Here is a 16952-nt window from a genome sequence, read left to right on the forward strand (position 1 = left end):
AACACCTATCACAAAATGGACAGAGCTGGGGCAGGACAGGGTGCAGCGGGGGCAGGACAAGGGGCGGCGGAGGCAGGACGGCACAGCTCGTCTAATTCATGACGAGCTGTGGAGCTCCGTATGCCAGAAATCTCACTCCAGTACCTGACCGGAGTTAGATTTCTGGCATGACACACAGAGGTGCACACTACTTGTCAAATGCTCCAGATTCATGAAGAGGCAGAACCTCTTAATGAATAAGGAGCATCTCACTTCGACACAACACCAGTCTTAATGAATTGGTCCCTTATAGTATTATTTTATTTTTTTTAAATAATCATTTTCTTGCAGAATCCCTCATGATGACGACAATGCTTTTATATGGCCTCCGTACACATATCAAGAACAAAACCATGTCGTGCTGAAGACTGGCAAATGGGAAGTTCAAAGAAATTTATATTCTAAACGATGCCAGTTTTGGAATTTCCTCCTTCCTAAAATTGTAGGAGAAGTCGGTAAGGAACTGTTAATACAAAGTGATGTTATTAATTAGTCTACTTGAAATATATAATGGCTAGGACAAGGCATTGATGGTCACTTAGGAAAAAACTATTGTAGGAGATGGATGGAAGCTTCTGGTAAGTGTATGGCTAAGGGAAAAGGTGCAGATTTCAGGCATGTTGTAGGTTACCAATAAAATAACATAAGGTGATACAGAATTAGGCACACCTGCTTCTTCAGGTTTGGAGTAATCTGAGTGACTTTAAAGGAGGCATGGATATCTGCAGTAGAGTAGCAGGTACTAGTTTTTTAAAAGCTTTCCAATGATTTAAGCATTTTCTAGTATAACAGTGTAGATAGTTTGCCGAGCAGTGAAAAAAAATATCGCCTGGTCAGATTAATGAAGACACCATGCAGATAGGTAGGTCAGAATTTGGCACAAGCAGCATGAATCGATGAACCCTTCAGGATCAGGTGTAAAAAGTTCAGCTTGGTGAGGTGCAGCAATGATGAATGTTTTATTGGACACCCTGAGTCCTCTGATACTTGTGGATTTATATTTGAACAATAGGGTTTACCTAAGTATTGTGGACCACAAAGTCAATCCCTTTATGTTTACCCTATATCAGAAGGAGACTTTTAGCAGGACAATGCACTCTTCTAGAAGGGTTATGGTTATGGATTATTTCCAGAAACATGACTGCAAAGTTTCCTTGCTTCTTTGACCTTCACAGTTCGAAGATCCTACAACCCCTGGCAAAAATTATAGAATCACCAGGCTCGGAGGATGTTCATTCAATTAATTCATGTTGTTGAAAAAAAGCAGATCCCAGACATGGCACAAAATTAAAGTCATTTAAAATGGCAACTTTAGGGCTTTAAGAAACACTAAAAGAAATCAAGATTAAAAATGTGGTACTCAGTAAGGGTAATTTTTTTCAGACCCAGCAGAGGGAAAAAAATATGGAATCACTCAATTCTGAGGAAAAAATTATGGACTCATCCTGTAAATTTTCATTTCCAAAACTAACACCTGCATCAAATTAGATCTGCTCGTTAGTCTGCATCTAAAAAGGAGTGATCACTCCTTAGAGAGCTGTTGCACCAAGTGGACTGACATGAATCAAGGCTCCAACACGAGAGATGTCAGTTGAAACAAAGGAGAGGATTATCAAACTCTTAAAAGAAGGTAAATCATCATGCAATGTTGCAAAAGATGTTGGTTGTTCACTGTCAGCTGTGTCTAAAATCTGGACCAAATACAAACAACATGGGAAAGTTGTTAAAGCCAAACATACTGGTAGACCAAGGAAGACATTAAAGCGTCAAGACCGGAAACTTAAAGCAATATGTCTCCAAAACAGAAAATGCACAACAAAACAAATGAGGAACGAATGGGAGGAAACTGGAGTCAATGTCTATGACCGAACTGTAAGAAACCGCCTAAAGGAAATGGGATTGACATACAGAAAAGATAAACATAAGCCATCATTAACACCTAAACAGAAAAAAACAAGGTTACAATGGGCTAAGGAAAAGCAATCGTGGACTGTGGATGACTGGATGAAAGTCATATTCAGTGATGAATCGCGAATCTGCATTGGGCAAGGTGATGATGCTGGAACTTTTGTTTGGTGCCATTCCAATGAGATTTATAAAGATGACTGCATGAAGAGAACATGCAAATTTCCAGTCATTGATGATATCAGGCTGCATGTCAGGTAAAGGCACTGGGGAGATGGCTGTCATTACATCTTCAATAAATGCCCAAGTTTACATTGATATTTTGGACAGCTTTCTTATCCCCGTCAATTGAAAGGATGTTTGGGGATGATGACATAAATTTTCAAGATGATAATGCATCCTGCCATTGAGCAAAAACTGTGAAAACATTCCTTATAAGAAGACACATAAGGTCAATGTCATGACCTGCAAATAGTCCGGATCTCAATCTAATTGAAAATCTTTGGTGGAAGTTGAAGAAAATGGTCCGTGACAAAACTCCAACCTGCAAAGCTGATCTGGCAACAGAAATCAGAGAAAGTTGGAGCCAGATTGATGAAGAGTACTGTTTGTCACTCATTAAGTCCATGCCTCAGAGACAAGCTGTTATTAAAGCCAGAGGTGGTGCAACAAAATACTAGTGATGTATTGGAGTGTTCTTTTGTGTGTTTGTTTTTCATGATTCCATAATTTTTTCCTCAGAATTGAGTGATTCCATAATTTTCTTCCCTCTGCTTGGTCTGAAAAAAAATACCCCTATTGAGTACCACATTTTAAATCTTGATTTCGTTTAGTGTTTCTTAAAGCCCTAAAGTTGCCATTTGAAATTACTTTAGATTTGTGCCATGTCTGTGATCTGCTTTTTTTCAACAACATTAAATAACTGAATGAACATCCTCCAAGCCCAGTGATTCCATAATTTTTGCCAGGGGTTGTAATTGCACAGATGAGGTAGAACTGGCTGTTCAGAGAATGTCAGTACCTTCATCTAATCTGTGGCAACTGCAAGACACAATACTGTTCACATTGGCCAATATTCCTGCAGATTGATTTAAACACCTAGTGGAATCTATGCCACAATAAATTGCTTTGGTTTTGTACAGCAAAGGAGATCCAACACACTACTAGATTGGGGTCTCTAATAAAATGGTCATTTAGGATATATACAGTACAGACCAAAAGTTTGGACACACCTTCTCATTTAAAGATTTTTCTGTGTTTTCATGACTATGACAATTGTACATTCACACTGAAGGCATCAAAACTATGAATTACCACATGTGGAATTATATACTTAACAAAAAAGTGTGAAACAACTGAAAATATGTGTTATATTCTAGGTTCTTCAAAGTAGCCACCTTTTGCTTTGATGACTGCTTTGCACACTCTTGGCATTCTCTTGATGAGCTTCAAGAGGTAGTCAACAGAAATGGTCTTCCAACAATCGTGAAGAAGTTCCCAGAGATGCTTAGCACTTGTTGGCCCTTTTGCCTTCACTCTGCGGTCCAGCTCACCCCAAACCATCTCGATTGGGTTCAGGTCTGGTGACTGTGGAGGCCGGGTCACTGGCGTAGCACCCCATCACTCTCCTTCTTGGTCAAATAGCCCTTACACAGCCTGGAGGTGTGTTTGGGGTCATTGTCCTGTTGAAAACTAAATGATGGTCCAACTAAACACAAACCGGATGGAATAGCATGCCGCTGCAAGATGCTGTGGTAGCCATACTGGTTCAGTATGCCTTCAATTTTGAATAAATCCCCAGCAGTGTCACCAGCAAAGCACCCCCACACCATCACACCTCCTCCTCCATATTTTGCGGTGGGAACCAGGCATGTGGAGTCCATCCGTTCACCTTTTCTGTGTCGCACAAAGACACGGTGGTTGGAACCAAAGATCTCAAATTTGGACTCATCAGACCAAAGCACAGATTTCCACTGGTCTAATGTCCATTCCTTGTGTTCTTTATCCCAAACAAGTCTCTTCTGCTTGTTGCCTGTCCTTAGCATTGGTTTCCTAGCAGCTATTTTACCATGAAGGCCTACTGCACAAAGTCTCCTCTTAACAGTTGTTGTAGAGATGTGTCTGCTGCTAGAACTCTGTGTGGCATTGACCTGGTCTCTAATCTGAGCTTCTGTTAACCTGCGATTTCTGAGGCTGGTGACTCGGATAAACTTATCTTCAGAAGCAGAGGTGACTCTTGGTCTTCCTTTCCTGGGGCGGTCCTCATGTGAGCCAGTTTCTTTGTAGCGCTTGATGGTTTTTGCAACTGCACTTGTGGACACTTTCAAAGTTTGCCCAATTTTTCGCACTGACTGACCTTCATTTCTTAAAGTAATGATGGCCACTCGTTTTTCTTTACTTAGCTGCTTTTTTCTTGCCATACAAATTCTAACAGTCTATTCAGTAGGACTATCAGCTGTGTATCCACCAGACTTCTGCACAACACAACTGATGGTCCCAACCCCATTTATAAGGCAAGAAATCCCACTTATTAAACCTGACAGGGCACACCTGTGAAGTGAAAACCATTTCCGGTGACTACCTCTTGAAGCTCATCAAGAGAATGCCAAGAGTGTGCAAAGCAGTCATCAAAGCAAAAGGTAGCTACTTTGAAGAACCTAGAATATAAGACATATTTTCAGTTGTTTCACACTTTTTTGTTAAGTATATAATTCCACATGTGTTAATTCATAGTTTTGATGCTATCAGTGTGAATGTACAATTTTCATAGTCATGAAAATACAGAAAAATCTTTAAATGAGAAGGTGTTTCCAAACTTTTGGTCTGTACTGTATGAAGGTAGGTAAGGTATGGAGTTGAAAAAGCAGCTGCAGGGTCATGAAGAACCCAATACAGAGAGTTAGGTTGGCTAGACTTTAGAGAGAACCGAATATTTGTGTCATGGTAAGAGCACACAGTCATGTGCAAGGAGGATGCCGGCTGTGTTATACAGAGAGCTCCAATCACTGCTGTTTAAGTTTCTAGGGGAGCCAAATAAAATAAGTCAAATGTAATAAAACATGATTTACATATATTTAAGAGATTTAAAAAAAGAAAAATTAAAAGTTCAAATTACCTTTACCCCTTCCAAAAATATTTTTTAAAGAAAAAATTAAAATCTAAGGAAATATTTTAATGAATGGTGTAAATAAAAACCTAAATGATTAAATTGCCTTTTTTGGTCATCACACTTCCCCCCAAAAATGCAATAAGAAGGGATCAAAACATTCCATGTATCTCAAAATGGTATCAATTAAAACAGCCTGCAACACAAAAAAATAAACAAAACAAGCCTATATGCAAGTAAAAATTTAAAAAAAATTTACAGGTACTGGCAACACAAACCAATTTATTTTTACTAAGTTCTGAAATTTTTTAAATACTAATGTATATATATATATATATATATATATATATATATAAACTATACATTTGACACAACTGTACTGATTTGGGGAATCTTGCTGTCAAGTAATTTTTACTCTGGTCGATTCACCAAAAATTTACGCCACAAAAGTGGCGTAAAAGCTTTGATAAGTCTCAACATTTTTTTCACGCCACTTTGGATGAGATCCGCTGAAATGAGCAGAGCTGAGGGGTAACCGGGATGGGGCAAGGCCACATCCCCATCAAACTCATCAAATATGCCATGTTTTCTACGCCACAAATAGTAGCCTATCTGTTATATTCTGCAACTTAGAACTAAGGAATAGGAGGGAAAAGCTCTCTCTGCACTGAGACTCAGCTTAATCCTACACTGGGGTGGGTGCCGTATTCCTTATGAATAGCCCCACCGAAACTCCTGCACTGAACTTAAACGAAGACCTGTAGGATGGGGAAAGGGATCCCTAAAAGATCTAAGGACTGGGAGCAAAAGCAGGAGACCTCCTAACAGAAAAATTAGCTGCAGAAATGAAAATTAAAGGTATCAAAACTGGTGGAACAAGAAGTCCCAGGATAATAATCGTCCAAAGCAAGAAGAACTAAACAAGGCTACTTAGCCAGAGCACGAGCGTTACAACACTGATGTCCAGCGGAGAATTGGAGCCAAGTGCTGAGTAATAAAGAGTGCAGAGATCACGTGACCAAGAAACCCAGCACCAGAGGAAAAGACTAGAAGCCATCAAACCACAACAAGATGGCCGATAGTAAAACAAAATAGATTCTAACAGTACCTTCCCTTTTACGAGGATCCTCCGGATCCTCCAGGCTGAGCCTTACCAGGAAATCTCCTGTGAAAAGCCTTAATTAGTCTTGAGACTGAGACATCCTCGGCCTTCACCGAGGAATTATCCTCGGGGCCGAAACCTCTCCAGGACAGATACTGTAATCTAATCTCTGTGCCACCTGGAATCCAAAATGCGAGGAATTCAAATTCACCATCCTCATCAACAGGTGGAACAGTAGGCTTCGCCTGCTTATCAGTCGTGTCCGCCTTCTTAAGTAACGACACATGAAACACAGAATTAATCCTCCAGGACGAGGGAATGCCCTGCCTCATGGCTACTGAGTTGATAATCTGAACCACTTTGAAAGGACCCACAAATTTAGGCCCCAGTTTTTTAGAAGGAATCTTCAAACGAAGATTCCTAGAGGACAACCAAACCATATCCCCAACAGCAAACAAGGACTCCTTTCTTTTTTTGTCAAAATACCTTTTTGATCTCCTGTTAGCCTCTTTAAGGTTCAGACGTACACTGGTCCAAACCCTCTCCAAATCGCCAGAAAAATTGTCCTCCTCTGGTACAGCAGCCCCAACTTTGGAAAATGGACCAAAAGACGGATACCTGCCAGTACAACAAAAAAAAAGGAGAACAACCAGCCGAGGAAGAAGTATGATTATTAAGGGCAAACTCCGCAAGTGGTAGAAATTCTGACCACATTTCCTGATTGTCTGCCACAAAACATCTCAAAAACTGCTCAACATCCTGTTTCTTTCTTTCAGTCTGTCCATTGGACTCTGGATGATAATTCGACGAGAATGACAAATGAATTTTCAATCTGTCACAAAAAGCACGCCAAAAGCGAGTCACAAACTGTGGTCCTCTATCGAAACAATGTCCGTGGGAACACCATGGAGCCTAACAATCTCCTTCACAAAAGCCTTAGCAAGAGTCTTGGCGCAAGGTAACTTATTGAACGGAACCAGATGACACATTTAACTAAAACGGTCCACAGCAACCCAGATGACAGAAAAACCCTCCGATAAAGGCAGATTGGTGATAAAATCCATGGCAAGGTGCGTCCATGGCGAACTAGGAACTTCCAAGGGGCACAGCAACCCCGCAGGCGGAGTGTGAGAGGCCTTCGACCTAGCGCACATAGAGCACTGACGCACCCACTTGATGACTTCCCTTTGCCACCCTGGCACCAGAAACTCCGACCGATAGACTTTCTAGTTTCCGAAATCCCTGGGTGAACTGCAAACCGAGACTCATGACATTCAACAAACAACGCTCTCCTCAAGGCTCTAGGCACAAACAATTTACCACACGGAGTGTTAGTTGGTGCCGCACTCTGAGCTCCTAGGATGCTATTCTCCAACTCAGAATCCAATGCGGCCACCACCACCCCTCTCTGCAAAATACACTCCTCCCTCTCAGCATTCACCGCTGGAGAGAAACTACGAGACAAAGCGTTAGCCTTAACATTTTTTGTCCCCGGGACAAAGATTACGGAAAAATTGAACCAGGCAAAAAACAGTGCCCACCTAGCCTGACGGGCATTCAAACGTTTAGCTGCGTCCAGATAAATCAAATCCTTATGATCAATCAAAACCTGTATAGGATGTCGAGCCCCCTCCAAAAAATGTCGCCAATGCTCGAACACGAGTTTAATAGCCAACAACTCACGATTCCCAACATCATAGTTGAGCTCTGTCTCAGAAATTTTTTTTGAAAAGAAAGCACAGGGATGCAACTCATCCTCACCCTCCTGGGACAGAACTGCCCCTACGCCTATAGATGAGGCATCCACCACAACCAAACATGGCTTGGTCTCATCCGTCTGGATAAGAACAGAAGCAGAGCTGAACCTCTCCTTGAGATACTCAAAAGCTTCAATAGCCTCAGTGGACCATTGGACTGTATTAGCACCCTTCTTCGTGAGATCAGTAATGGGTTTAGCGATGACAGAGAAATTCTTTATGAATTTCCTGCAATAATTGGCAAATCCCAAAAACCTCTGTATGGACTTCAAACCCTCAGGCCTTGGCCACTCCAGCACAGCCTGAACTTTCACCAGGTCCATCTCAACCCCATCACAAGAGACAAAGTAACCCAAAAAACTAATTTTCTGGACAGCAAACTGACACTTCTCCAATTTATCAAAGAGTGTGTTATCTCTCAGTATCTGAAGAACTTTGCGGACTCTCTGTCAATGAGATTCAAGATCCGATGAATAAATCAAAATGTCATCAAGATAAACAATAACACTCCTGCCGATCAAGGGTCTCAGAATGTCAATGATGAAATTTTGAAAAATGGAGGGGCGTTAGTAAGCCCAAAAGGCATCACCAAACACTCAAAATGTCCTTCTGGGGTGTTAAAAGCTGTCTTCCATTCTTCTCTGTCCTTCACCCGCAGCAAATTATATGCCCCACGAAGGTCAATCTTAGAAAACTATTTAGCTCGGGTCAATTGGTTAAACAAATCCAGAATAAGTGGTAACAGCTAAGGATTGCGCATAGTGATCTTATTAATCTCCCAAAAATCCAGACATGGCCTAAGACCCCAATCCTTCCTTTTGACAAAAAAGAACCCAACCGCCACAACAGACTTAGAGGGTCTTATGTGACCTGCAGCTAAACTAGTCTGAAGGTACTCCTTCAAAGCCTCCCTCTCGGGAATTGTCAGATTAAACAACCGACTCTTACGGAGTTTAGCATCAGGGACGAAGTCAATAGCGCAATCGTAATCTCTATGAGGTGGTAAAGCTTTCGACTCCACCTCTGAAAAAAACCTCCAAAAATCTTGAATGGGTTCAGGTAACTCCCCCTTCACAACAGCCGCAATGTGAACATTACAACACTTACCATAACACCCCTGACCCCAGGATCTTATGGAGCCAGACGACCAGTCCAGCAAAGGATTATGCACTTTTAACCAGGGCAACCCCAGGACGACCGGGGAATGCAACTTAGCAAGTACAAATAAGTCAATCTGCTCCTGATGCTCCATATTCATAGTAAGCGGAAACCCAGTGACCTTTCAAAGAATGCTCCCATGCTCCAGGGGAGTATTATCAATCGCCACCACAGGAAAAGGAGACGACAAAGGTTCAGAATCAAACTTATACTTTTCAAGAAATTATAGATCAATCAAATTAAGTGCAGAACCACAATCCACCATAACCTGAATCTCAATCAAACGACCCTGATAGGTGGTATTGCCAGGAAAAAGCACCCCAGCAGAACGTAAAAACGCAATGCGAACGGGAGAGTCATTTCTACTGACCATTTTTTTTTTCTTTCCTTAAGCGAACCTGGCTGGAGTAGCATGAGCTTGCGATGCCAGGCTTAATCAATTGGCTACATACTTTTTGGAAGAAGAGGAGGAAAAATGCAAAATTGAAAAATCGCCTGTTTCAGCTTAAACACAGTACCATAAACCATAGCTTGCAATAAACATCAGAGCCAGAAAGATGGTTTTTACATCAATACAAATTAGAAATTGTATACTTAATACTAAAAATGTTACTAAATACTGTAATTTCTTTCAGGTAAAGGCTTTGATGGGAATTTATGGAGTTCTACTGTGAAGGCGGAACAAGCGTGCCCAAGGGATGCACGATCAGAAGATTCTTGTCAATCAATTTTGAACTGAAGTTTTATTGTTCAATACAATTGTGCAATTTCCAGATTACTAATCCACTGAAAATATAAAAATTCACTAAATTTAAGGCTGCGTTCACATATTGTGGCTGTTTGCTGTGATCACAGTAAAACTGTAACAAATGTATAATTGCTGCCTAACACACACCAGCATTTATTAATTATTGAGAACTCCGGGTAAACTCTCTGTTAGGCTAGACTTCTTGCTGAGCTTTCAGAGGAATCACTGAGCAGAAACTCAAAGTTTGAGGAGTTTTGAGATTTGGAGAAGAGAGAGTTTCCACTCAGTTTCTGCTCCAAAAACTCCTTGAAAAACTCTGCGTTCACAGACCCATAGGGCTTAGCATATATTGGGTCCATACTTGCACACATACAGCACAAGGGCTGAATATACTCTCATCTGAACAGGACATGGACCAATTAAAGGGAACCTGTCAATTCCCAAAATGCTATTAACTTGCTGATATGAGGTTAAAAAGTGGACACTGCACTGAATGCTCGATTGTCAATAGAAAATGAACTTTCTTCCTCCCGGTAGCCTCCGACTTTCCTTTATAGAGGTGCGGCTGGCATGGCTTCAGTCTGAACAGAGCTTGTAAGCCCTCCTCTGAAGCTGGCCAGATCACTGGAGTGCAATGTTAGCTCACAGTTCAGCTATCTTTAGAGGCACTATGCTCCGCCAATACTGTCATAGGAGGCAGCTTTTACTCTGCAGCATTCGAGGAGCACACAGATTGGGCACAACTGTCAATCAAGCTTAAGAGCACAGCTGGCCTGGCAAGCTGCAAGCTGGATGCCAGGAGGCTAAGGAGTGGTGTGGTCCTTCATAAGATCCTGAGACAATTTCCACTAATAATGATCCAAGTTTACCAAGTATAGACTCAGCTTTAAGGACCTGTGAAGGGGATTGCTTCAAGGCCTACCTAGGGGCTACCGAATCTAAATTGAAAATCCATCTAGATTCTAGTTTTAAAAGTTCATTAATATAATCAATGCACCGGAAGTTAGTTTGGATTTTTTGCAAACCCACTACACTGAGTCTTGATTTTTCCCACTTGTGCATGTAAAAAATGTGATGCTACTGTAGGGTCTTTTCCCCTTGCTTAGATCCTGTCTAGCTAAATTGATATTAGAAGTGTGCTGCTGACCTCTCCTACATAATTCCTGTGATATTTAATGCACATAGACTTTAGGTCAAGTACAAATTAAAGCGTAGATGGCATTATGTGTTGTTATAATCTCTACTTTTATACTGCAGTTGACTGAAAGTTTCGAAGAAAGGAAAGTAAGCGGCACATTCGTCCAACGATATATATCGTTGGACGGATGTGTCACTTACTTTCCTTTCTTCTAATCCTTGGCAGAGCTTCAGCAGTAGGACCAACACCTGACACACAGGTTTCACATTCCAGCGTTAGATGGCATGGCGTGGTGAGCTCATAATTAGTGTTGAGCCACCCCCGTAGTGTTCGGGTTCGGTTCGGTTCGTCGAACACCCGTGTGTTCGCCGAACTGTTTGTCGAACTGTTCGTCGAACACCTTCGAACACCATTAAAACCAATGGCAGGCAAACAAAAACACATAGAAACACATAGAAAACACCTTCAAAGGTGTCCAAAAGCTGACAAACTGCTCAGAAGACACAACTAACACATGGAAAAGTGACAAGTACATATAGTCATGCGAAAAGAAAAGAGGTGGAGGAGTAAAAGGAGGGGGAGACACAGATATAGGCATGTCATGCCCTTCTAAAATCCAAAAAGTGAGAAGCCGACAAGGCCAGTCCGCTCCTGCCCGTGCCACCTCCGTGTCGCCGGGTTTGTGCCAGAGCCGCGGTGAACCCTGACGGCCAGCCCCCCTCTCCCAATACTGGTGCCTGTCCGCTGGTGGGTCGAGCGAGCCCCCCTGTGGTGGAGGCAGCTCTAAGCTTTTTAATTTAAATTGTCTCTCTAATTTGAATGAATACACTTTAAATCCATTTACAAGGATCTATTGGAGGGCAAGTCTCATGCCAGCAGCCGCGTAATTCCAGCTCCAGTAGCGTCCACTAAAGCTGCTGCAGTTAAAAAGCTTTTATAAGGATCGAGCTGGGCTGTCCACCGCAAGGCATCCTACTGCCAGTCCCAGCCCCTATGCCTTGGGGTGCCTCCTGATGCTCTTCACTGAGTATCCCGTGGTCCCGAAGCATTTCCTTTGAAAAAATTAAGTGTCCAAACTACAGGTGGTGTAGCTTGCTTAACAGCCGGGATAATGCGCTGACTAGCAGACAATGCTACTAGGCACAAAGTATTTCCTGGGCTAGATGCAGTTAAAAATTTGTAATTAGATACTCTCGTTGGATGCTGAGAAAGCATTCCATAGAGTCTCCTGGCACGCCATATATTATTCTCTTAAAAAGCTTGGGGTAGGGGTCTAGGGGACACTTTTATAGCCAAAATCACGGCCCTGTATCGCAATACGTCACCTAGGCCAAAGATAAATGGAACTGTAGCACCCTGAGGGCTCAGTTGCTACAGAGGTATTGCACCTCACCCAGAGGTGTGATATCTCACTCTCAGGTAAGGATGGAGTGTGGATGAGGACCCGACACCTGCATGCATTACCCCACAAATATTTTTTTCAGAGCTAGATGCAGACAAAAATTATTTTGAATTTGCAACCTGATGGGTGTCAGTATAGATGGACTAATAGAGAAAGTCCCACACACTGCTAGAAGGCCAAATATTTTTTCAGAGCTAGATGCAGACAAAAATTATTTTGAATTTGCAACCTGATGGGTGTCAGTATAGATGGACTAATAGAGAAAGTCCCACACACTGCTAGAAGGCCAAATATTTTTTCAGAGCTAGATGCAGATAAAAATTATTTTTAATTTGCAACCTGATGGTGGTCAGTATAGATGGACTAATAGAGAAAGTCCCACACACTGCTAGAAGCCCAAATATTTTTTCAGAGCTAGATGCAGATAAAAAACATTTTTAATTTGCAACCTGATGGAGGTCAGTATAGATGGAGTAATAGAGAAAGTCCCACACACTGCTAGAAGGCCAAATATTTTTACAGAGCTAGATGCAGATAAAAATTATTTTTAATTTGCAACCTGATGGAGGTCAGTATAGATGGAGTAATAGAGAAAGTCCCACACACTGCTAAAAGGCCAAATATTTTTTCAAAGCTAGATGCAGACAAAAAATTATTTTGAATTTACATTCTGATGGAGGTCAGTATAGATGGACTAATAGAGAAAGTCCCAAACACTGCTAGAAGGCCAAATATTTTTTCAGAGCTAGATGCAGACAAAAGATTATTTTGAATTTGCAACCTGATGGAGGTCAGTATAGATTGACTAATAGACAAAGTCCCACACACTGCTAGAAGGGCAAATATTTTTTCAGAGCTAGATGCAGATAAAAATTATTTTTAATTTGCAACCTGATGGAGGTCAGTATAGATGGAGTAATAGAGAAAGTCCCACACACTGCTAGAAGGCCAAAAAAATTTTCAGAGCTAGATGCAGACGAAAAATTATTTTGAATTTGCAATCTGATGGAGGTCAGTATAGATGGAGTAATAGAGAAAGTCCCACACACTGCTAGAAGGCCAAATATTTTTTCAGAGCTAGATGCAGACAAAAAATTATTTTGAATTTGCAACCTGATGGAGGTCAGTATAGATGGACTAATAGAGAAAGTCCCACACACTGCTAGAAGGCCAAATATTTTTTCAGAGCTAGATGCAGACAAAAAATTATTTTGAATTTGCAACCTGATGGAGGTCAGTATAGATGGACTAATAGAACAAGTCCCACACACTGCTAGAAGCCCAAATATTTTTTCAGAGCTAGATGCAGATAAAAATTATTTTTAATTTGCAACCTGATGGAGGTCAGTATAGATGGACTAATAGAACAAGTCCCACACACTACTAATAGCCCAACTATTTTTTCAGAGGTAGATGCAGAAAAAAATTATATTCAGTTTGCAACCTGATGGAGGTCAGTATAGATGGACTAATAGAACAAGTCCCACACACTGCTAGAAGGCCAAATATTTTTTCAGAGCTAGATGCAGATAAAAAATATTTTTAATTTGCAACCTGATGGAGGTCAGTATAGATGGACTAATACAACAAGTCCCACACACTGCTAGAAGCCCATATATTTTTTCAGAGCTAGATGCAGATAAAAAATATTTTTAATTTGCAACCTGATGGAGGTCAGTATAGATGGACTAATAGAACAAGTCCCACACACTGCTAAAAGCCCAAATATTTTTTCAGAGGTAGATGCAGAAAAAAATTATATTCAGTTTGCAACCTGATGGAGGTCAGTATAGATGGACTAATAGAACAAGTCCCACACACTGCTAAAAGCCCAAATATTTTTTCAGAGGTAGATGCAGAAAAAAATTATATTCAGTTTGCAACCTGATGGAGGTCAGTATAGATGGACTAATAGAACAAGTCCCACACACTGCTAGAAGGCCAAATATTTTTTCAGAGCTAGATGCAGAAAACTATTATTTTTAATTTGCAACCTGATGGAGGTCAGTATAGATGGAGTAATAGAGAAAGTCCCACACACTGCTAGAAGGCCAAATATTTTTTCAGAGCTAGATGCAGATAAAAATTATTTTGAATTTGCAACCTGGTGGAGGTCAGTATAGATGGACTAATAGAGAAAGTCCCACACACTGCTAGAAGGCCAAATATTTTTTCAGAGCTAGATGCAGATAAAAAATATTTTTAATTTGCAACCTGATGGAGGTCAGTATAGATGGACTAATAGAACAAGTCCCACACACTGCTAGAAGCCCAAATATTTTTTCAGAGCTAGATGCAGATAAAAATTATTTTTAATTTGCAACCTGATGGTGGTCAGTATAGATGGACTAATAGAACAAGTTCCACACACTGCTAATAGCCCAAATATTTTTTCAGAGGTAGATGCAGAAAAAAATTATATTCAGTTTGCAACCTGATGGAGGTCAGTATAGATGGACTAATAGAACAAGTCCCACACACTGCTAAAATCCCAAATATTTTTTCAGAGGTAGATGCAGAAAAAAATTATATTTAGTTTGCAACCTGATGGAGGTCAGTATAGATGGACTAATAGAACAAGTCCCACACACTGCTAGAAGGCCAAATATTTTTTCAGAGCTAGATGCAGAAAAATATTATTTTTAATTTGCAACCTGATGGAGGTCAGTATAGATGGAGTAATATAGAAAGTCCCACACACTGCTAGAAGGCCAAATATTTTTTCAGAGCTAGATGCAGATAAAAATTATTTTGAATTTGCAACCTGGTGGAGGTCAGTATAGATGGACTAATAGAGAAAGTCCCACACACTGCTAGAAGGCCAAATATTTTTTCAGAGCTAGATGCAGATAAAAAATATTTTTAATTTGAAACCTGATGGAGGTCAGTATAGATGGACTAATAGAACAAGTCCCACACACTGCTAGAAGCCCAAATATTTTTTCAGAGCTAGATGCAGATAAAAATTATTTTTAATTTGCAACCTGATGGTGGTCAGTATAGATGGACTAATAGAACAAGTTCCATACACTGCTAATAGCCCAAATATTTTTTCAGAGGTAGATGCAGAAAAAAATTATATTCAGTTTGCAACCTGATGGGGGTCAGTATAGATGGACTATTAGAACAAGTCCCACACACTGCTAGAAGGCCAAATATTTTTTCAGAGCTAGATGCAGATAAAAAATATTTTTAATTTGCAACCTGATGGAGGTCAGTATAGATGGACTAATAGAACAAGTCCCACACACTGCTAGAAGCCCAAATATTTTTTCAGAGCTAGATGCAGATAAAAAATATTTTTAATTTGCAACCTGATGGAGGTCAGTATAGATGGACTAATAGAACAAGTCCCACACACTGCTAAAAGCCCAAATATTTTTTCAGAGGTAGATGCAGAAAAAAATTAGATTCAGTTTGCAACCTGATGGAGGTCAGTACAGATGGACTAATAAAACAAGTCCCACACACTGCTAAAAGCCCAAATATTTTTTCAGAGGTAGATGCAGAAAAAAATTATATTCAGTTTGCAACCTGATGGAGGTCAGTATAGATGGACTAATAGAACAAGTCCCACACACTGCTAGAAGGCCAAATATTTTTTCAGAGCTAGATGCAGAAAAATATTATTTTTAATTTGCAACCTGATGGAGGTCAGTATAGATGGAGTAATAGAGAAAGTCCCACACACTGCTAGAAGGCCAAATATTTTTTCAGAGCTAGATGCAGATAAAAATTATTTTGAATTTGCAACCTGATGGAGGTCAGTATAGATGGAGTAATAGAGAAAGTCCCACACACTGCTAGAAGGCCAAATATTTTTTCAGAGATAGATGCAGACAAAAAATTATTTTGAATTTGCAACCTGATGGAGGTCAGTATAGATGGAGTAATAGAACAATTCCCACACACTGCTAGAAGGCCAAATATTTTTTCAGAGCTAGATGCAGAAAAAAAGTATATTCAGTTTGCAACCTGATGGAGGTCAGTATAGATGGACTAATAGAACAAGTCCCACACACTGCTAGAAGCCCAAATATTTTTTCAGAGCTAGATGCAGAAAAAAATTATATTCAATTTGCAACCTGATTGAGGTCAGTATAGATGGACTAATAGAATGATGCTATGCCCAAAAGGTTTTACTTCACTAGGTGCAGTAAAAAATTGGTATTCTATACACAGGTGGTATATCTTGCAACACAAATAGGCTACTCCACTGACTAACACACTCTGCAATAGGCCAAAAAGAATTAGCTTTGCTAGATTCAGCCAAATGCTGTGAAAAAAACTTGCACAGCACTGGCACAGACCTGCCTGGCAAAAACTGATAGGAACTGATGTAACCTAGTCCTGAAAAGGACTCCAATTACAATTAGTCTTTACTCCCACAACCTATCTATTTAAGAGCACAGACCTGCCTGATAAAAGTTGTAGGAAATGCTGTAACCTAGTCCTTAAAAGGACTGCAATCACAACTATTCCCTACTCCCAAGCTATCTGTAGATTTGTGCGAAAATTGGCTTGAAATTAACAAGGTATAGCGCACACAGCAACAGCGGTGCCGTCTAACACGCAGCTGCAGCAGTGAGAAAATGGT

The 16952-nt window shown here is 40.5% G+C and overlaps 1 protein-coding gene across 1 annotated transcript in view; it reads left to right on the forward strand.

Annotated features, from left to right (window-relative positions):
* LOC141152760 (cholinesterase-like) overlaps positions 1-11039 on the forward strand; it is a 53617-nt gene extending 42578 nt beyond the window's left edge. Inside the window, exons 3-4 of the mRNA XM_073637444.1 lie at positions 331-494; positions 9703-11039. Coding sequence (XP_073493545.1) covers positions 331-494; positions 9703-9806 — 268 coding nt within the window. The 3' untranslated portion in view covers positions 9807-11039. The remainder of the gene's footprint in view (positions 1-330; positions 495-9702) is intronic.
* Positions 11040-16952: the final 5913 nt, after the last annotated feature.

Source organism: Phyllobates terribilis, unplaced genomic scaffold, assembly GCF_046119375.1.
Source record: "Phyllobates terribilis strain yellow unplaced genomic scaffold, ASM4611937v1 Scaffold_6__1_contigs__length_29720123, whole genome shotgun sequence".
Lineage (NCBI taxonomy): Eukaryota > Metazoa > Chordata > Amphibia > Anura > Dendrobatidae > Phyllobates > Phyllobates terribilis.